The 22,296-nt window shown below is 46.3% G+C and overlaps 1 protein-coding gene across 6 annotated transcripts in view; it reads left to right on the top strand.

Annotated features, from left to right (window-relative positions):
- CARMIL3 (capping protein regulator and myosin 1 linker 3) overlaps positions 1 to 22,296 on the top strand; it is a 93,698-nt gene that overhangs the window by 66,063 nt on the left and 5,339 nt on the right. For 3 of the 6 annotated variants that reach the window (XM_081167673.1, XM_081167675.1, XM_081167676.1), the window contains exons 29-38: positions 529 to 657; positions 743 to 806; positions 1,997 to 2,211; positions 4,571 to 4,683; positions 7,184 to 7,511; positions 7,629 to 7,763; positions 8,635 to 8,701; positions 10,646 to 10,735; positions 12,690 to 12,823; positions 21,991 to 22,192. In XM_081167673.1, the coding sequence (XP_081023799.1) occupies positions 529 to 657; positions 743 to 806; positions 1,997 to 2,211; positions 4,571 to 4,683; positions 7,184 to 7,511; positions 7,629 to 7,763; positions 8,635 to 8,701; positions 10,646 to 10,735; positions 12,690 to 12,823; positions 21,991 to 22,192 (1,477 nt within the window). The remainder of the gene's footprint in view (positions 1 to 528; positions 658 to 742; positions 807 to 1,996; positions 2,212 to 4,570; positions 4,684 to 7,183; positions 7,512 to 7,628; positions 7,764 to 8,634; positions 8,702 to 10,645; positions 10,736 to 12,689; positions 12,824 to 21,990; positions 22,193 to 22,296) is intronic. The other 3 variants (XM_081167674.1, XM_081167678.1, XM_081167677.1) reach the window with 2 other exon arrangements.

A 22,296-nucleotide genomic window follows, 5' to 3' on the forward strand; every position in this document is an offset into this window, starting at 1 on the left:
ATATGCAGCAGGAATCGAACCCGCGACCTTGGCATTATCAAAAGCCATTCAGTGTGTGAAAAGAGCAGTTGAAAATAACTTCAGATGCCACCTATATATAATATAATAATAATTTATTATTTGTAGCCAGCCCATCTGGCTGGGTCTCGCCAGGCGACAAAGATTAAAAATACATTAAAATGTCACACATTAAAAACTTCCCTGAACAGGGCTGCCTTCAGATGTCTTCTAAATGTCAGGTAGTTGTTTATCTCTTTGAAATCTGATGGGAGGGCGTTCCACAGGGCGGGCGCCACCACCGAGAAGGCCCTCTGCCTGGTTGCCTGTAGCTTTGCTTCTCGCAATGAGGGAACCGCCAGAAGGCCCTCAGCGCTGGACCTCAGCGTCCGGGCAGAGCGATGGGAGTGGAGACGTGCCTTCAGGCATATGCTGACGCTCACCTGCAGGCCTTCCTCTCTCTTGCATCAGGGAGGCCTCCCTCTCCTCTCTCAGCCCGTAATGCCTCCCCAATCTCCTCCCCAACCTCAGGCCCAGCACATCAGCCACCTCCGCCGGCTTTCCGAGGGCCAAGACAACGGCGCCCTCCTGGAGCAGGTTGGGAAACCCCGTCTCCACGACCACGAGGAGACCACGGACGACGAGCTGGGCTCCAGCATTGTAAGTGGGTGAACTCTGGGGAGGCCCCAGGCTCCCATCTAGCCCTGGAAGGGGTTCGCCTGACCACTCTCTCGTCTCGCCCCAGGACACCATGGCCATCAAGAGGCGGAAGAACTGTCGCAGGATCCGGCCCGCTTCTGCCTTCATTAGTGAGTGCGAGAGCTGCCTGCCCCAAACGCCACCCTCCCAACCATACATTTCGCCTCTGGGGACGGGCCGTAGCTCAGTGGTTGAGTGTCTCTTTTGCATGCAGTCTCAGTTCCCAGTGATGCCAGCTGGGGCTGGAAAACCCTGGCCAATGTGGGCCAGGGGTAGCCAACACAGTGCCCTCTGGAAGATAGGGGGCTCCATCTTGCATCCTGACTGTTCGCCGTGCTGGTAGGGGCTGATGGAGATCTGGCTCCCAACATCTGGAGCATTGGCTACCCCTGGTGTACCCCCAGATTCCCAGTCACTGGACTACAACTCCCATCATCCATGTCCATTGGCTAAGCGGTCCGTGGACGATGGTCGTTGTAGTCCAAGCAACATCACGGAACCCAAGGTTGAACCCGCTCCAAATGTCTATATATTCCCCCCCCAACCAAGTCTGCATCTATAAGCAGTCCGCTCATGTGTTGTGAGTGTTGTCTTGTCATCAATCCATTGATTAAAGGGGATCATATCTTTTTATTCCTCCACCTCATCAATAACTCTCCATTGACCAAATATATATTCCCACTGTGGAATATAACAACACAATAAAATTCAGAACAAACATTTAATTGCACGTTCTTTTCCCCCCGAAATCCAATTGAAAATCTTTAACGAATTCACCAAAGCTAATGAACTTGATGTGGTCATTCCAGCTCTTTGATACCCGATAGTCAAATAATAATAATAATAATAATAATAATAATAATAATAATAATAATAATAAATAATTAATAATTTATTATTTATACCATCAGTTTGATTTGAGTTAATTTTATAATGAATGATTTTGGTATGTTGTACTATTTTATTGTTGTTAGCTGCCCTGAGCCCGGCTTCAGCTGGGGAGGGCGGGATATAAATAAAATTTATTATTATTATTATCATTATCATTATTATTATTATACCCCGCCCATCTGGCTGGGTTTCTCCAGCCACTCTGGGCAGCTTCCAACCTCCAGCATGCCCCCTAGGTAATTCCACTACCCCCCACTTTGAGAACTGCTGCTGCAGCCGAAGCCCATCACTGTTTCTTCCATTGCATCTGAAAATGCCCACCCTGTTGCAAGGCACGCTTCCCCCCCGTCCCTCCCCTCTAAGTGGTATAGTCTTTCCAACCAGACAGACCCCCATCCTCTTTTTGCAGGTGGTTCTGAGCAGGACGGCGACTTGGTTGTGCCCAGGATGGACTCCCCGCTGGGCTGGATCTCGCTGGCCAGCAGCAGCCAATATTTGCATTCCCGCAGCACGTCCTTCGAAGCACTCTCTGAGCTGCCGACGGAAGGGGCCCGGCTGGAACACCGCACGCGCAGCCGCCCCCGGCCGCCCCGTGCCACCCCGCAGGGCAGGTTCCGGCCCAATGTGAGTATCCTGCACACGAGCCCCTGCGGCTTTCGGCTCTCCTGTCCGCCTTTCCGTTCCGCCGCTAAGCTTCTCCCCCCATTGCTTTTCCATCCTTGCTGGGCGCAAATTTGGCCTCTTGGTGTGAGAGGTGGGGCTGCACAATTCCTTAAGGCCTTTTGCAACTTGGCTGATCTCGTGCCTAATGCTATCATGTGGTGGCGAACTTCAGTGTCTAAAATCCCTGGTAGAGGACAAGGATCCCGAGATCACGTTAAGGGTAGCCAAATTCTGTGCGATTGCCATAAAACTTAGGGAACAAGCTGTGCTATCATAACGATCAAGGTTTTTAAATGATAAGTTTAGGTTACCGTATTTTCCGCTCTATAAGACGCACCTAGTTTTGGGAGGAGGAAAACAAGAAAAAAAATATTCTGCATCTCAGAAGCCAGAACAACAAGAGGGATCGCTGCGCAGCGAAAGCAGCGATCCCTCTTGCTGTTCTGGCTTCTGGGATAGCTACACAGCCTGCATTCAATCCATAAAACACACACACACATTTCCCCTTACTTTTTAGGAGGGAAAAAGTGAGGCTTATAGAGCAAAAAATACGGTATATGTTAGTGACCAACTTTTAATTTATATATTTTTTAACTGTTGCTATATCTGTATTGGCCTTGTTATACCTAACTGCAAATTCAAATGTATCCCTATCGTGTTTTATGACTTTCTTGATATTTTATGTGGATGGAACTGGTCTGTGACCGAAATAATAAAATTCAATTCATGTGGTGGCTCAAATCCCAGCTCAGCCCCTCCTTCCCACCCTCTGAAGCCCGCATTTGGGGGCTTTCTGCTGGATTCGGCCGGCAGAAGGGTCCCCGCAGAGGGGCATCTCTGCCCCATCCACACACACCAGCCTGACGCAAAGGTCTCTCAATTTCTCTGTTTGTCACCTCCCTCGTTTCCTGTCCACAACCGGTTGAATTCACCCCACTTTCCACTCACTTAGTTCCCTCATTTCTTCCTTCCACTTAGCTTCCTCATTTCTTAAAAAAGTTTTTATTTATACTTTTTTCGAGTTTATACATTTTGTTAATTTTACATTCATTTTAACCTTTCCTTCCCCTCTTTCTGCGGCTCCTTAAATTTATTTTTTAATACCTTCCGCATATCCAAATTCATTTAATTTGCTCATTTAATGATCTAATTTAAATATATACTCTTCTGAAACTGCAGGTTATTACAATAATCCTGCCAGTGTTTTTTTATCTGTCAACTATTTATCTGTGAATATTCCATAAACCATTTCCATTCATTTGTTTAAAAAAGTTTGTTATCTTGATTTCTTATTCTTCCGGTAAGTTTCACCGTCTGCATATTCCATAAGTTTCTGTATCCCTTCTTCCTTTGCTGGGACATCTGCTTCTTTCCATTTTGGGGCAAGTAGCATTCGTGCCGCTGTAGTAGCATACATGAATAAATTTCTATACAATTTAGGTAGTTCTGTCCCAATAATTCCCAAAAGAAAAGCTTCTGGGTGTGGTTTTTTTTTTTTTTTGCTTGTTTTTACAAAGGTTATTTTGAACATCCTTTTCAATTATATATCATTTCCCAGTAAGCTTTAATCTTATTACAAGACTATCACACAAGACCACCACCTCATTTATTTCCTCTGCCTTATGGTGCTGGAGGAGACTCTTGAGAGTCCCATGGACTGCAAGAAGATCAAACCTCTCCATTCTGAAGGAAATCAGCCCTGAGTGCTCACTGGAAGGACAGATCCTGAAGCTGAGGCTCCAAGACTTGGGCCACCTCATGAGAAGAGAAGACTCCCTGGAAAAGACCCTGATGTTGGGAAAGACGGAGGGCACAAGGAGAAGGGGACGACAGAGGACGAGATGGTGGGACAGTGTTCTCAAAGCTATCAGCGTGAGTTTGACCAAGCTGTGGGAGGCAGTGAAGACAGAAGTGCCTGGCATGCTCTGGTCCAGGGGGTCACGAAGAGTCGGACACGACTAAACTACTAAACAACAACAACAAATTCCCATTTTATATTCATTTGCCCATTTGTAGGTTCCTCTCTTTTTACCTTTATTCTCCCATTCTATGTGTTCTTTTTAACAAATCCATACACTTCTTTCCTCTTCCTCATTCATTCCCATTTCCCAACTTTCGGTCCGTTCACCCTTTGAACCAAACCGAACTCTAGAACAATACAAATCGGATGTACCTTTTTCAAACCTTCCTAGACAGGAAGTCTCGTCCACCAAAGGTGGGACTTCCTCTTTTCCTTTAGACATATGAATAAGGAGGAGATGTTCCTTGTGAACTAGGCGGTGCAAGATAACAAGGCATTCATCGTCCTTCCCCATTTCAGAACCGAATCGTGGGCTCTATAGAGTCCCGAGAACAGGAGAACGGGTCGGTGCCCCGACTGGACGAGGGTCTCGATGAATTTTTTAACAGGAGGGTCCTTACCGACAACACTGGGTGAGCCTCATTATTATTAGTTTTTATTTATTTAATTAATTTAATTTATATACCGCCCTATATCTTGACTAGGGCCAGGGCCTTTTCAGTACTGGCCCCGACTTGGTGGAATGCTGTGTCACAAGAGACCAGGGCCCTGCGGGACTTGACATATTTCCGCAGGGCCTGCAAGACGGAGCTGTTCCGCCTGGCCTTTGGTTTGGACTCAGTCTGACGCTTATGTTTCCCTCCCCTTATGGTTTTGATTTATGGGCTCCTATTAAAATAAGGCTGCATTGGAAATTGTATTTTAACCTGTATTTTAAATTGGTTTTTTCTTCTTCTTTCCCCCCCGCTATTATGTTTTTATTGTAATTTTACTGGTGTTAGCCACCCTCAGCCTGGCTCTGGCCGGGGAGGGCGGGGTATAATTAAAATGTATTATTATTATTATTATTATTATTATTATTATTATTATTATTATCTGGAGGTCTCAGGTCGGTTCACAGAATAAAATCAAGATATAAAACTACAAAATACCGAATAAAAATAAAAACAACAACCTTATAGCCCCACCCTCAGAAAAACACATTTTAAAATGCGTAGGATGTCAATCACATCAACCAAAGTCCTGGTTAAAAAGGAATGTTTTTGCCTGGCGCCTAAAGGTGTATAATGAAGGCACCAGGTGAACTTCCCTGGGGAGAGCATTCCACGGATAGGGAGCCACTGCAGAGAAGGCCCCGTTCTCGTGTTGCCACCCTCCGGACCTCTCGAGAAGGAGGCACACGAAGGAGGGCCTCGGAAGATGATCTCAGGATCCAGGATGGTACATTAGGCGAGAGGTGGTCCTTGAGGTATTGCAGTCCTGAGCCGTTTAAGGCTTTATAGGTCAAAACCAGCACTTTGAATTGGGCCCAGAAACTCATCGGTAGCCAGTGCAGTCGGACCAGGATCAGTGCAATATCCTCAAACCATCTTGCCCCGGTGAGCAACCTGGCTGCTGAATTTTGCACCAGCTGAAGTTTCCGAACCGTCTTCAGAGGCAGCCCTGCGCACTGCAGTAATCTAACCTTGAGGTTACCAGAGCTGTCAGGGAACTGCCATCAGAGGGAAGAGGAGAGGTAAGACGCTCCAGTGATGCAGGGGAGGGAACTAGCAAGGAGAGAGAGAGAGCTTCCTCGGGGGAAGGAAATCCAGGGGACACCAGGGAGAAAGGGGAAGCTGAGAGTACGGCGGAGGGGAGGCTCCGAGACTCTTCCAGTGAAATCAGCGGAGAGAGCACAGGACCTCCGCTTGGCACGCCCACGCTGCGCAGAAGGCTTCCACGCAGAGAATCTAGGAGGAGACTTGGAGTCAAGCAACTTTTATATTGGAAGAAATTTAGGTCCTGCCCACTGACGGATTCTGCCAGTGACTAAGACAGTCGTGTTTCAAGGGCTGTCAACTGGGGAAAGTTTTAGCTATACGACTAGCTTGGAGCAGTTTGCAGTTTACGCACAAGCAACCCCAATTCCCATTACAAGAGCATAGACAACAGTAGTTAGGCATCGCCCCCTTCCCCACCCCCTGGAATCTATGCTTCCAGGTGTCACAAGAAAGCTGCAGAGATAGTGCGCACCCCGGAAATGATCTCTTTCAGCTTCTGCCTTCTGGAAGAAGGGACAGGGTTATAAAGACTAGGACTAGCCGCTTGAGAAACAGTTTCTATGCAAAGGCAACTTTGGTTTTATACGCAGTGTAAGGTAGTCTCTGGGGGGACGCCAGTGGCGCTGTGGGTTAAACCACAGAGCCTAGGGCTTGCCGATCAGAAGGTCGGCGGTTCGAATCCCCGCAACTGGGTGAGCTCTCGTTGCTCAGTCCCTGCTCCTGCCAACCTAGCAGCTCAAAAGCACGTCAAAGTGCAAGTAGATAAATAGGTACCGCTCCGACGGGAAGGTAAACGGTGTTTCCATGTGCCACTCTGGTTCGCCAGAAGCGGCTTAGTCTTGCTGGCCACATGAACCAGAAGCTGTATTGGATCCCTTGGCCAATAAAGTGAGATGAGCGCCACAACCCCAGAGTCGGCCACGACTGGACCTAATGGTCAGGGGTCCCTTTAACTTAAGGTAGTCTCTATGGGAATATATTGTATTTAATTACGAGGTATCAGAGTTTTTAGGGGGGTTAACCAGGCTGGGATAGCTGGGATAGCAGGCTTGTTGGTTTTTGAATGTCCGATGTAGATTTTTTCAATTTCTTCGTTCTGTATGGGACAATGACAATAAAGATTATCGTATCGTATCAGAATTTGCAGTCTAGACCCCCCAGATGTCCTTTTTATTGCGCCTCCACGATGGAGAATTTTGAAAAAGTGCTAGTCCAGGAGGCCCCGTGGCTCTCCCCTCCGCAGCCACTGCTGCGCTCAAGAATCACAGAACTGGATGGGACCCCAAGGGTCATCCAGACCAACCCCCCTGCAACGCTGGAATTGCAGCTGAGATTCCCCTCCCTCAGTTCCTCCGCCTTTTCCCTCTCACAGGTACCCTCGGACGCCCAAGGGCTGTGGGGTGCGGCCGGGACCCTCCGACCCCCTCCCGCCCCTCCAGAAGAAGAGGAGGAGGGGCCTTTTCCACTTCCGCAAGCATCGCAGCATCAAGGGGGAGCGAGACCCCGAGGAATTGCCCCCCAGCCCTCCCCCGCCCCCCACGGGTGGGGACGACCAGAAGCCCCCCCTGCGCCCCTCGGGCAGCCAAGAGGAGGAGAGGCGGCTGGGGCAGGATGGCCTGGGGGCGGCTGTGCCCCTTCCGGGAATGGGGGTCCTCGGCCCCAGAAATGGGGTGAAGGGTCTGCCCAGCAGGGCTAAGCAGGTAAAGGAAGTCTCTGTTCCCGGGAATGGCGGGAGGGTAGAAAGCAGGGGGCTGTCAAAGGAGGTCTTGCATTTCATTCGCTTTGCTCTCTTCTCTCCCCGCCCACGCCGCAAAAAGAGCTCCAATCCTGACACGGGGAGGGCGGAGCCAGACTCCAAAGGGGCGGAGCTCCTGCAGCCGTCGCGGGTCCAAGGCGTGGCCCTGCCCGGAATGGGACGTGCTAAGGGGTGGAGCCTGGATGCCAAGCTGGAGGTAATTGGTGGCTTACTGGGGAGGAGGCGGGGCTAGGCAAATTCGAGTTGTCAGTGGCTGCCGGACACTTTAGCAACCTGAGGCTGTTTGCCTCTGAATGCCCAGTCCCCAGGAGAGGGAGAGTGTCGCTGTTTCTATCAATATCATCAATTGAAACCCCTTTTGGGGAATTTTTTGTGTGAAAATGGGAGATCAGCATGTGATAGTTGCGTTTGATGACTGGGAAAATACCGGTCTATGGGAAGTGGAATAGTATTAGAGTCAAATGAGGTCGCGGGCAGGATTCGAGATGAAAGCAGCAGAAGGAAAATGATAAAATAACTATAACAGAGAAAGTTTTTGTAATGGATAAAGATATAAAGGTTTAGGAAGGAAAGGTTTGAGGAAAAACACTGTGGAGATGGGTACGGGAAGTCATCTTGCGGAACAATGTAATAATTTGATATTGTGAAAGCGTATGAAAAGATTAATAAAACGTTCTACAGAAAGTGGAGTAGTTGGATGTTGTCGTTGTTGTGGAGAAAATGTTTTGAATAATTCATTTTATGCAACAGACAGAATTGGAAGCCCTTTTTCTTTTCTTCTGTTTTCTTTCTTTCTTTCTTTCTTTCTTTCTTTCTCATCACTTCTCTTTTTTATCATTTCCCCCTTTTAAATGTGTCTGTCTCAAAAAGGCTTTAATAATAATAAGTAGTAGTATGCAAAAAGGGAGAGTTTCGCTGTTGCCCTGAAGTTCTGCTTGCGAACTGTTTGGCCGCTGTGAGAACAGGGTTGCTGGACTTAGATGACCCCTCCCCTTCCCCTTGGGCCTGATCCAGCAACCAGCCTCCTCCGACGTTCTTAACCTGCCTGCTTCCTCTTCCGGTTCTAGAGCGTGGACCTGGGGCGAGGAGGCAGCCTGAGGGAGCAGCAGAGAAGGCGCTCTTCGGACGACTCAGGTCAGCATCCCACAACCCAACAACCCTTCTCCATCGATCTTCGCTCCTTTCTCGCCCCCCTCCCACTGCCCCCCCCCAAGCAAAACTCTTAATAAGATGCCATGAACTGGACTGAGCAGAAGACGCTTCCTTCTGCATCAGTCGGGACGTTTCATGCATCTTGAAATTTGCCTTCTTTCAATATTAACCCCCCCCCCTCCAGTTCAGTTTTCTCGGGGCACTTTAAATCCCAGGGGCACGATCCTGCCAAAATTAATTCCTCTGGGGTCCTACCGAGCTCAGTGAGGGAGCTGAGCAGCCCATGGGGACTCAAAGGTGCGCAAACTAGGCTGAATTGTGCCCCAAGAATTTTAGTCTTGCTTGCAAAATAAATAAATGTCTGTACCCTTCCCCCCAAAAACGATCAAAACCACAGGTTTTAGAATGATCTGGTTTATTATTATTACAGTGGTGCCTCGCAAGGCGAAAAGAATCCGTTCTGTGATTCTCTTCGTCTAGCGGTTTTTTCGTCTTGCGAAGCAAGCCCATTGAGGGATTAGCGGATTAGCACTATTAGCGGCTTTTAGCGGCTTATCTGCTGATCGGATCAGCTGATAAGCGGCTTAGCGGCTTAGAAAAAGGGGGGGGGAACCAGCAAGAACTCGCAAGACATTGTCGTCTTGCGAAGCAAGCCCATAGGAAATTCGTTTTGTGAAGTACCTCCAAAACGGAAAACTCTTTCGTCTAGCGAGTTTTCCGTCTTGCGAGGCATTCGTCTTGCGGGGCACCACTGTATTTTGCACGGGGTGGTGGTTGTGGAATTCTTTGAACAACTTGAAGAACTGGGGAGGGGATGCACCGTATTTTTCGCTCCATAAGACGCAGCTGACCATAAGACGCACCTAGTTTTTAGAGGGGGAATGCAAGGGGGGGGGAAATATTTAAGGGGAGCGCTGAGCAGAGCCTGTATGCATCCCAGGCTCTGCTCAGCACTCCCTTTCACAGCCCGTCACTAATGGGTAGCCCTTCTCCCTCCTCGGGGAAAAGCCCCCAAGAGCCGCACACATGCTCTTGGGGGCTTTTCCGGGAGGTGGGGGAAGGGACAGAGCGTGGCTAAGCCAGAAGCTAGAGCAGCAAGAGGGAGCGGAGTGATCCCTCTCGCTGCTCTGGCTTCTGGGATAGCTGTGCAGCCATAAGATGCACACACATTTCCCCTTACTTATTAGGAGGGGAAAAGTGTGTCTTATAGAGCAAAAAATACGGTATTTGGATCTAGAATACCGTATTTTTCGCCCCATAGGACACACCGGCCCATAGGACGCATCAAGTTTTTTTGGGGGGAAATGAAGGAAATTTTTTTTATTCCCCCCCCCCCAGGCGCTTGTGGGGCCGGCAGCGGGGAAAAGCGCAGCCCGCCTTCAGATCAGGTCTGGGGACAGCGGGGAGACGCGCTGCGCCTCCCAGCTGTCCCCGGAGCTTGCGAGGCCGGCAGCGGGGAGAAGCGCTCTTCTCCCCGCCGCCCGCCTTCAGATCAGGTCCGGGGACAGCGGGAAGATGCGCTGCGCCTCCCCACTGTCCCCGGAGCTTGCGGGGCTGGCGGCGGGGTCTCCCCGCCGCCAGCCTCCAAACCACTTCGGGAGACAGCGGGATGGAGGCGTTCTGCCTCCCTCTGTCCCCCGACCTTGTGGGGCTGACGCTGGGGCTCTCCTGAAGCCTGGAGAGCGAGAGGGGTTGGTGCGCACCGACCCCTCTCGCTCTCCAGGCTTCAGCGAAAGCCTGCATTCGCCCCATAGGACGCACACACATTTCCCCTTCATTTTTGGAGGGGGAAAAGTGCGTCCTATAGGGCGAAAAATACGGTACCTACAACTGCGATTTTGGCCCCCTGCTTTAAGTGTGTGCGTGCAGGACTGCAGCTCTGGCTGAGATAGAAAGATGGACTTTTCTGCTTTCTGAACCCCACAGGGCAAGCGGGGAGGAGGCCTCACCCCCCACTGCAGAGCACCAAGCCAAGCTTTGCCACCATTCGCCGGGCAGAAGCCAGCTGGGACATAGGTGGGCATGTGAGGTTTTGTGAGTTTCCTGGGTAAGATCACTGCCGACGGCTCAGATGTGACGCTCTTCAATGTGATGCTTGGTTCTTGTTTTGGGGAGCCGCCATCACCCTGTCCCCTAAAACAAGCAGCTCCCTCGTCCAGAACCACCTTAGCCCAGGTCTCCTGTGTTGTGTTTTTATCTACAGGTGAAACTCGGAAAATTAGAATATCATGGAAAAGTTCATTTATTTCAGTAATTCAACTTAAAAGGTGAAACTAATATGTGAGATAGACTCATGACATGCAAAGCGAGATATGTCAAGCCTTTCAGGCCAATCAAGCACAGTAATCCCATCAATCTGACATCAAGAATCACAAAACAGAGAAACCAGTAGGAGAACACTTCAATCTCCCAGGACATTCTATACAAGATCTCAAAGTAGCTGTTTTACTACAAAGGAATTTCAGAAATAGACTGGAAAGAGAAGCTGCTGAATTGCAACTCATTACCAAACTCAAAACCATGGAGAGACCTGGTCTGAACAAAGACATTGGATTCTTATCTCATTATACATGACTAAGCCATTTCTCACCTTCTCACCCCTTGCCTTTTCCTGTAAGACCTATTACAGTCGTTAAGAGTCGTCAACAGGCTCATCTCCGCTATCTGCCAATCTCCCATTCCCACCACCCTTCTGAGTAATACCCCTCCCCACCTTCTCACTATATAGAAGGATCTGGCAACTTCTGTTTCAGTGTATCTGAAGAAGTGTGCATGCACACGAAAGCTCATACCAAGAACTAACTTAGTTGGTCTTTAAGGTGCTACTGGAAGGAATTTTTTTATTTTGAGTAATCCCATGGGCATTGAACCAGGTTTTGGTACTTTTGGCAGTGTGGGCAGCTGCCAAAGTCCTGCTGGAAAATGAAGTCAGCATCCTCATAAAGCTCATCTGCGGAAGGAAGCATGAATTCTCCAAAATCTCCTGGTGGATGGATGCGTTGACCCTGGACTTAATGAAGCACAGTGGACCAACACTAGCTGATGACATGGCTCCCCAAATCAGCACAGACTGTGGAAACTTCACACTGGACTTCAAGCATCGGGCATTGTGTGCCTCCCCATTCTTCCTCCAGACTCTGGGTCCTTGGTTTCCAAATGAGATGCAAAAGCTGCTCTCATTAGAAAAGAGATTTGGGGGGCCATGTCATCAGCTGCATGCTTCTACTTCTCAGCGGTCCAATATTGCTCTATTTGCAATCCTTGTTTTGCTCATTTCATTTAATATTCTAATTTTCCGAGATTGTTAGTTTGGGGTTTTCATCAGCTGTACCCCATAATCATCACAATTATAACAAATAAAGGCTTGACATATCTCGCTTTGCATGTCATGAGTCTATCTCATATATTAGTTTCACCTTTTAAGTTGAATTACTGAAATAAATGAACTTTCCCACGATATTCTAATTTTCCAAGTTTCACCTGTATATTTACAGCATTAATTCCCCGTTCTTTAGCTAAAAAGACTCTCAGAGCGGCTCTAAGGCAGCCCCTTCCCTCAGGTGCACAGTCTCTAAAAAAGACACAGCATGCGAGGAAAGGCGGGTGCAGAGGGAGGAGGAAAAAGCAAGCCGAAGCACAAATCCTTAAGTTTCAGCCAATTTAGTTAGCCAGTGCCAGCAGCTATCTTACCCCTTGATGAAAAGCAGTTCCTCCATTTCCTAGGAGCAAAACTGGCAGCCCTGAATCAGAATTCATGGAATCATAAGTTGTAGAGTTGGAAGGGACCTCTGAGGGTCATTTAGCTCAACTCTCTGCAAAGCAGGAATCAACAAGGCAGGGCAGCTCCTGCCACCAGATTCTCCCCCCCCCCCCCAGATATCCCTTTACGCTTCTACTAGGTAGAAGGAAATATTTTTTTTAAAAGGATTTGCCACATGATTCTCATTTTCCTACTCCTGGTCGCCAACAGCTGAAGAAAGCTCGCCGAGGGAGAGCAGAGGACAGGAACCCCTCAGAGACACCCCCCCAGAAGAAACGGACGAAAGGGCCGTTGCCGTGGCAACACCGACCTCCGAAAAGGACCGACCGACGCCGCCAGCCAAGGCAAGCAGCCCTGCTGAACAATATAACACAACACGATGGCCAATAACAATGGCGCTAAATGCTATTTATAGACTAATAGAAATGATCAGAAATACAGCCAAGGTCTCCATCTTCTTCACCAGTCTCCTGGTAGAATAATTCAAAAGTTTGATATATACATAATCTTGTTGGCTTTTTGCAGTATAGTGACGCTGCAGAGAGCTTGCTGGGGAGATCATGCATTAAAAAGAAAGGACTCAAAAAGTACTTAAAGGTTTTAATAAGAAAAACAAAAACTCCATTAACACTAAATACATCAACAAACCAGACCCAACCACCAACCCATCCCCCAGGGTAATGGGAGAGCTAGGTGCTGCTCCTTATATACTCTACCCAAATGCTGACACGCCTTAATCAAATACAACTCAGCAGCACCTGCTATGTTTCACAGCTGTAAAGCTGGGTCTCGTTATCTTGCTCTGGCCCTTGCTCTGGCCCCTTAAAGACATACACATGGAGTGGAACAATGATGAACCTTTACATTTAAAGAAACCATTCAACATTTCCCCTGCGGTTCATCATTGTGGAACAAAAACATAAAGCATACTTTGTACATGTTTTTCATGTGTAACCTTTGGAAGAGCTTTAGTAAAAATGTCCGCAATTTGATTGTCACCTGGAACATATTTAAATACAACCATTTCATCAGCAATTAGTTTCTTTACAAATTCTAAACGTAATCTTAAGACTCTAGTGCGCTGCGTATTGGTCTCTGAACACAGGATAGCAAGTCCACTCTGGGAATCAAGGTAAACTTTTACTGGTAGTGTTACTTGCATCTGTAGGTCTGCAAATACTTGCAGATACCATTCTACATCACGAGTGGCTTGAACGCATGCACATAATTCACTCTCTGTTGTAGAGAGACAAATAATGGTTTGTGTCTGGGACTTCCATTCAAATGGACAACCGTTATAACAAAACACCATACCAGACACACCCCTGCAATTATTTTGTTCCACTGCATGAGATGCATCGCAGAAAATTTCAAAACCTTTATCAATACTGGGTGTAAACTGCAACCTATAATGTTTGGTATGTTTAAGGTACATTACCACTCTCTTAAGAGCAGAGAAACATTGTGTAGTGGGCTTTTCCACAAATTTTGCCAGAAAGTGAAAGGCATAAGTTATATCTGGTCTTGAGATTCTTTGAATGAAGTTTAGCTTGCCTATAGCAGAACGATACAAAGTTTTGTTAGGAAATGGCTTATCTTCACCTGTAAAGGTGAAACCACACACCATAGGCGTTTCCTTCCCATTTGCATTTTCTAAACGTAGCATTTCAACTAGGTCATCAATTTTTGCAGTTTGATGAACCAGAAAAGATCCATTTTTGCCTTTCTCAATTTGCATGGATAAGTAATTTTTAGCTATGCCTAATTCCACCACATCAAATTTCTTCTGTAACTGTGAAACTACCTGTTCATATTCCTGTTTGGTTTTTGTAGAAATTAACACGTCATCTACATACACACATATTTTTGTTACAGAGTTTGCCCTTTCCTTTATAAACACACAATTGTCTGCCTTTCCTTGTGAAAAACCAATATCTAGCAATTCTTTTGCTAAAGTTTGGTGCCAATTCCTTCCACTTTGGTGCAGACCATAAAGGGATTTATTTAATTTGCATACCAAACCTTCAGCAGCGTCTATGCCTTCAGGGACACGCATAAAAATTTGTTCTTTTAAATCTGCAAACAAATATGCGGTTTTTATATCTAGGTGATAAACAGAATGTCCACGTTGTGATGCATCTTTTAACAAAAGCTTAACTGTTTCATATTTTACACTTGGTGAATAGCACAAATCATAATCTTCGCCTGGAATTTGTTGAAAACCTCTAGCAACTAGTCTTGCCTTGTACCTTACAACTTCATTTTTGTCATTCATTTTAACTCTATAAACCCATTTTGAATCAATAAGTCTCATATCTGGGGTTTGTGGTACAAGAGACCAAGTGTTATGCTCTTTTAAAGAAGCTATCTCGGAGTTCATAGCTTTATACCAATTTACAGCTTGGTGCTTAGGTAAATTCTGAACATCATTGTAGCTTTTTGGCTCAAAAACCACCTTATTGGCATACACAGTATTAAAATGTTCATCTGCAAAACGTTGTGGCTTCTGCCTCTTTCTATCTGAACGTCTCAGTCCGGAAGGAGAGTCAGACTCCTCAGACTTAATGGGACTAAGTGAACTACTAGTTTCAGGTTGTAAATCATCATTGTCAGACTGAAGAGGTGCCTGTAGGCTAAGCTCACGGTCAGAAAACTCAAGAGAATCTAACCTCCCCTCGGGTGCCTGTGACTTTAAGTCCTCAAACAAATTAGATTCAACAGGCTTTTTGTCTTTCCCCATTAATTCAGAAGCACCATTTTCTCCTGCTGCTGCTGCTTCTCCCTCTTCTTCCTCAGTATCATTTATACCATCAGTATCTTGGAAAACAGCAACTCCATTCCAATTTACAGTTTGTATCATGCTTCTGGTAATATGAAATTTGCCAGTTGCTGGTATGTAAATTCTGTACGCCCCCTGCTGGTAGCCCATTAATTTTCCCTGGACACTACGCTCACCCAATTTCTGCTTAGCAGGATAATGCATAATTACATCTGAACCCCAAATGCGTAGGTATTTCAGATTAGGGCGTTTTTTAAACAGCTTCTCATAGGGGGTGACATCTAAACCAGAATGATAACTGCGATTTCTAACATAACAAAAGGCATGGAGCGCTTCAGCCCAAAAGTCTTTGGGCAGATTAGCATCGTGCAGATAAGTTTTAACCCCTGCCTGCAGGTCACGCTGCACAACTTCAACAAGCCCATTTTGCCAGGGACTTCGGGGGCAAGACAACTCATGAGTAGTCCCCTGCGCTTCCAGGAATTTCTCAAAATCTTCAGAAACAAATTCCCCACCCCGGTCAGAAAACAGGTTCTTAATTGGTTTGTTAAAGTGTGTTTTTACCCAGTTGCAAAAAACCTTGTACTTCTCAAATGCTTGGGACTTCTCAGCTATTGCATAAGTCCAACAATATCTACTATACTGGTCTATCAGAGTAAGCCAGTACTTTGAACCTCCTAATGATGGTGGGAGTGGCCCAACTAAATCACAATGTACACGCTCAAATGGCTCAGTTACTTTCCTATCTGAGCACCTACCCTTGCGTGCAACCTTAATCTTATTCTTGCAACAGGATAGACACTGCATAAAGAATTTGCATGGTTTTAAGTTGAGGCCATTGACAATATTCTGTGTCTTAATTACATCAGCAAAATTCAGGTGTCCCAGAATTCTGTGCGCCATGTGGACACACCCAGAATGTGGCCTTACATTCCTCAACCCCTGGCTTAACTGTGCTGCTGTGCAGTTTATCGGCGATTGGGAGTAGGTGCGAAAATACAGTCTATATAAACCATCAGATTCCCGGGCATACAATAGACGTTTGTTCCCCTCGAAAAACTCACACATAGACTTTAAGAAACGCACAGTTATGCCTTGACGGGCAAAGCACCTTACTGACAATAAATTGTCCATTGACGGGCAGTAAATGCAGTTCGCTATTGTAATGTTTAAAGAGTCAAGTTTAACGGTACCCCTGCCAAACGACTGCAGGACTTGTGAATTGGCTAAATGTACATTACCAATTTCCTCTTCGAAAGAAATAAACAAGCTTCGATCATTGCAAACGTGCTGCGATGCTCCTGAGTCGATAACAAAAGACTTCCACTTGGCATCTTTAATTCTTTTACGATCTTTAGTCCGAGCGTGAAAAGCTCGCGGCTCGTTTTGACGAACAGAAACAGGCTTGGGAGTACTTTGCTTTCTTTTGGATCTGCAGTCCCTTGCAAAATGTCCTTGCTTATTGCAGAACCAACAACGCTTTGCAGCTTTAAATGCAGTTGTATCACCACAGGTTTGCATATGGCGTTCCTCATTCTTTCTGGAAACAGGAGTGCTTATGGCACAAGCCTCCCTTCTATCCAACTCGCCCATTAATCTTGCCGTTACCCCTTCCACAGTTAATTGTGCTGGTGGAACGGCAGATATCTGGCTAGCTATACCATCAAAGTCCTCATTAAGGGAACAAAGGATGATTAAAAACATACTGAATATCAGGTATCTCCATGTCCCTTCGAATTAATTCGCCGCGTATTGCCTCCAGACGTCTCAAGTGTGCTGCCAAATCACCACCAGGCTGCAACTTCGTCTGGTACAACTGCTTGAAAAACGTCAATGCAGACGCTGACTCTTTTCTAACATGCACTGCTGCAAGACTGTCCCACATTTCTTTGGCAGTTTTCTTATTTCTTATATAGACTACTTGCTGGTTGCTGACTGCCAAATTAATTATTGCCCTGGCTTTTGCATCTCCTTTTGACCAAGCATTAGTTACAGGGTCAGGAGGGTCATCAGTTATATAGGTCCATACTTCTCTAGAGGTCAAAAGCGCCTCCACCCGAAAAGACCATAAACTATAGTTCTCATCTGTTAGCTGTGGGAAGACCAGAGCCTTCTCAGCTTCAGGAACCCGGTCAACCATTCTGGATATCTTCCAGACCCACAAAAACTACGCTAACAGGAGAAGGAGTTTTCAAACCTTTCTCAGAGTCCAAAAATATGCAGTCATCCACTCAGCAGCTGGGCCCATAACCAAAGATGTTGGCTTTTTGCAGTATAGTGACGCTGCAGAGAGCTTGCTGGGGAGATCATGCATTAAAAAGAAAGGACTCAAAAAGTACTTAAAGGTTTTAATAAGAAAAACAAAAACTCCATTAACACTAAATACATCAACAAACCAGACCCAACCACCAACCCATCCCCCAGGGTAATGGGAGAGCTAGGTGCTGCTCCTTATATACTCTACCCAAATGCTGACACGCCTTAATCAAATACAACTCAGCAGCACCTGCTATGTTTCACAGCTGTAAAGCTGGGTCTCGTTATCTTGCTCTGGCCCTTGCTCTGGCCCCTTAAAGACATACACATGGAGTGGAACAATGATGAACCTTTACATTTAAAGAAACCATTCAACAAATCTGTCACCAAATATCGCCGAAACAGAGTTTCCGGATAACCAATCTGTTTCGTTCAATGCTTCAGCCAGTCTTGATCAATTCTTCGTCAGCCAGACTTGTAAGAATTAATATGAGAAGGTTGCAGTTCAATTTGGTTTGGACTCAGTCTGACCCTTATGTTTCCCTCCCCTTATGGTTTTGATCTATGGGCTACTTTTAAAATGAGGCTGCATTTTAAATTGCATTTTAACCTGTATTTTAAATTGGGTAGTCCCCCCCCCCATTATGTTTTTACTGTAATTATACTGGTGTTAGCCGCCCTGAGCCCTGCTCTGGCCGGGGAGGGCGGGGTATAAAATAATAATAATAATAATAATAATAATAATAATAATAATAATAATAATAATAATTTTTATTGTTATTATTGTTGTTGTTGTTGTTATTGTTGTTGTTGTTATTATTATTATTAACAACCTGAGATTGCAATTTACATGCGATGAAACCTGCGTCTGAATAAAATAAAATGCATAATACTATATGTACAACTAAAATACATACCTAATCTTACATGTAAGCAAATACAAACGCTGTGGAAAATATGCTGTGGATCAGTGCTCATATGACACTGTAGTCAGATGCTAGTAACAAATTGTAAAAAACATAATCTAGTTAGCCACAGGTGAAACTAATATCCTGTAAGGGAAATTAAAGACACAGCACAACATTAACAGCAAGAATGCCTGACAACCATATGAAAACAGTTGAAAACAGTCCCTCCAGGGAGAGTGAAAACTGCAGGCGAACAGGGCAGAAGGGGAGAGAGGAGCTGGGGTCGCCTTGGGAGGGGGCCTGTAGTACTAATTTTCTCTCCTTGCCCCCCCCATTCAGTTGGGTGTTTTGCCGTCATAGAACTCAGCAGCGGGAGGACAGGGACCAAGCGAGAATGAGTTGGCTGTGCCGCTAGTTTGGCGCCATCTACTGTTGGCTTCCCTCCTTTCCCCCTTGTTGTTGTTTAGTCATTTAGTCGTGTCCGCCTCTTTGTGACCCCCTGGACCAGAGCACGCCAGGCACTCCTGTCTTCCACTGCCTCCCGCAGTTTGGTCAAACTCATGCCGGTAGCTTCGAGAACACTGTCCAACCATCTCGTCCTCTGTCGTCCCCTTCTCCTTGTGCCCTCCAACTTTCCCAACATCAGGGTCTTTTCCAGGGAGTCTTCTCTTCTCATGAGGTGGCCAAAGTCTTGGAGCCTCAGCTTCAGGATCTGTCCTTCCAGTGAGCACTCAGGGCTGATTTCCTTCAGAATGGAGAGGTTTGTTCTTCTTGCAGTCCATGGGACTCTCAAGAGTCTCCTCCAGCACCAGAATTCAAAAGCATCAATTCTTTGGCGATCAGCCTTCTTTATGGTCCAGCTCTCACTTCCATACATCACTACTGGGAAAACCGTAGCTTTAACTATATGGACTTTTGTTGGCAAGGTGATGTCTCTGCTTTTTAATATGCTGTCTAGGTTTGTCATTGCTTTACTCCCAAGAAGCAGACATCTTTTAATTTCGTGGCTGCTGTCACCATCGGCAATGATCATGGAGCCCAAGAAAGTAAAATCTCTCACTGCCTCCATTTCATCCCCTTCTATTTGCCAGGAGGTGACGGGTCCAGTGGCTATGATCTTCGTTTTTTTGATGTTGAGCTTCAGACCATATTTTGCGCTCTCCTCTTTCACCCTCATTAAGAGGTTCTTTAATTCCTCTTTACCAATCTCAAATTTCTTTGTTCTCATCTCAAGCCACATTGCACTCTACATTTAAGCACACCTCCCTTGTGAGGGGGGTTACGGGCGAAAGTTGACTCTTCTGCCTGGTGCGGATGGTGTTTCCGCACCATCACTATTTTCTTTTATGCACTTTACCTCCCTGACTCTTTAGAGCCTATCAACTTCCTTCCCTCTCGCCTCATGGCTTTCAAAATTAACCTTTATGTCATTGCCTTTTTGTACGTTTCCCAATTCTGATTGCACTCATTGCTTAATACAGTGGTACCTCGGGTTAAGAACTTAATTCATTCTGGAGGTCCCTTCTAAACTGAAACTGTTCTTAACCTGAAGCACCACTTTAGCTAATGGGGCCTCCCGCTGCCACTGCGCAATTTCTGTTCTCATCCTGAAGCAAAGTTCTTAACCTGAGCTACTATTTCTGGGTTAGTGGAGTCTGTAACCTGAAGTGTCTGTAACCCGAGGTACCACTGTAACTCAAAATTTAAATAAATATAGAAAGGTAGAAAACTTCTCCTTACAAGTCTTCGGATAACCCTGCTAGTGATGTTAATTGCTTACAATAATCTTTCAGATATCGTATAAATTTACCCCAGTCCTTTTGGACTACTCGATCTTGCTGGTTTCGGATTTTTCCTGTCAGCTTCGCGAGTTCTGCAAAGTCCATCATCTTCATCTTCTACTCTTCTTTCGTTGGTCCTTCTTCTTGTTTCCATTTTGGGGCTAAAATAATTCTTGCCGCAGTTGTTGCATACGTAAACAGTCTTTTATCTTCCCTTGGTATCTCTTCACCCGCTATACCCAATAAAAAGGCTTCTGGTTTTTTTAACAAAAGTATTTTTAAATATTTTCTTTAGCTCGTTATACACCATTTCCCAGAAAGTCTTTACCTCTTTGCAAGTCCACTACATGTGGTAGAAGATACCTTCCCTTTCTTTACATTTCCGACACTCATTGCTTCTTGTCTTGTACATTTTAGCAAGTGTAGCTGGTGTTAAATACCATCTATACATCATTTTCATAACATTTTCTTTAAGTGCACTGCATGCAGTAAAATCAATGCCTTCCTTCCACAAAGACCATTGCTATTTTCGGGACGGATTCAGTCACATATCGGCTGACTCAGGTTGCATCATGAGGGTTGACTGGGAGCTGTTGCACAACGAACTCAAGAAATTGGGCTTCTTCTATTTTTGCTATGAGGAAAGTAACAGGGGAAGCGCAGGGCAAAAGCGTGGCACGCCAAAGCAAGTCCTTCTCACCTCCCCATGAAGGAATTACAACAAACGCCCTTTAAACAGCCCATCTAATTTCCCATCAGATCAATCAACATCCACACTCAGCAAACTGGTTCCCTAGAAGCATCCAAAAAAGTTATTAGCAAGACATATGTCAGCAAAATTCACCCAACCGAAGCTGGTCCCGGCCTGCCAGATGTTGGACTACAACTCCCATCATCCCCTGACCATTGGCCATGTGGGCTGCTGGGGCTAAAATAACAACTGCAGGGGCACAGATTTCACCAGCCCCGCTTAGGAGGCTGCCAGGAACACCTCACAAATTTAAGCAGGCCTTTGGCCGATGCCCTTTTAAATGTGTTGGCAAGATTATTGAGTTGTCTTTGTTTTCGTTACGTATTCTATGGGTTTTTTTATACGGTCATACCTCGTGTTGCGTTTGCTTCAGGTTGAGCGTTTTCTGCGTCCCGGGGCGGCCTGGAAGTACCGGAAAGGGTTACTTCCGAGTTTCGCCGCTTGCGCATGCGCAGATGCTCAAAATGACACCACGTGCATGCGCAGAAGCGGCGAATCGTGACCTGCACATGCACAGATGCCGGTTGTGTTCTGCTCATGTTGTGAACGGGGCTCCGGAACGGATCCTGTTCGCAACCATAGGTACCACTGTATTGTAATTTTTATGTTGTGAACTGCCCTGAGATATACAGGTAGAGGGCAGAATAATAATAATAACAAATAACAATAACAGTAATAATAATAATAACAATCAGTGCCTCCCCCCCGGTGGTACACAGGGGTACGCATACCGCTAAACATTTTGTGAACCTTTGTACTTTTGTCCATTTACTGTATTCATTTCCCCCCAATTTGAACTATAAAATGGTGATTTTCTTGAGTCAAAATGAGAGTACCCCTAAACATTTTTAAAGGAAAAAAAGCAATAATAATGATGATGATGATGATAATAATAATAATAATAGTTCCTTACATTGACCCTGCTGAGATTGGCAGAATTCCCTGCAGGCTTCTGCATTTCACAGAACTCTTCTGCAAAATACACTTCTGACAATAAGATCTGTTTGACTCTACGATTCTCCTCTTTTTTTGGCAGCAATTCAGGGATCCCCCTACCGCCCCTCGGCCTCCCAAGCCCGTCGCCCTCCCCCGGGGCCGGAAGCCCCCCAGCCAGCCCGAGAGGAGCCGCAGCAACGAGGAAGCAGGCGGCGCAGGAGGAGGGGCAGTCCCGGAGGAAACACGTACGTCCCCCCCAATTGCCCAACCCCGACGCAGAACCAAGGAGCGGGAGAACGAAGGTGATGTGAGACTGGGGCGGCAGGACCCGACTGGGCCTCCTTCTCTCCCCCTGGGAGTGTCTGGCGGAAGGAACTCCTTCTGGGGGCCACAGATTCTGCTTGGT

Source organism: Podarcis bocagei (assembly GCF_964188305.1).
Source record: "Podarcis bocagei genome assembly, chromosome: 13".
Classification (NCBI taxonomy): Eukaryota; Metazoa; Chordata; class Lepidosauria; order Squamata; family Lacertidae; genus Podarcis; species Podarcis bocagei.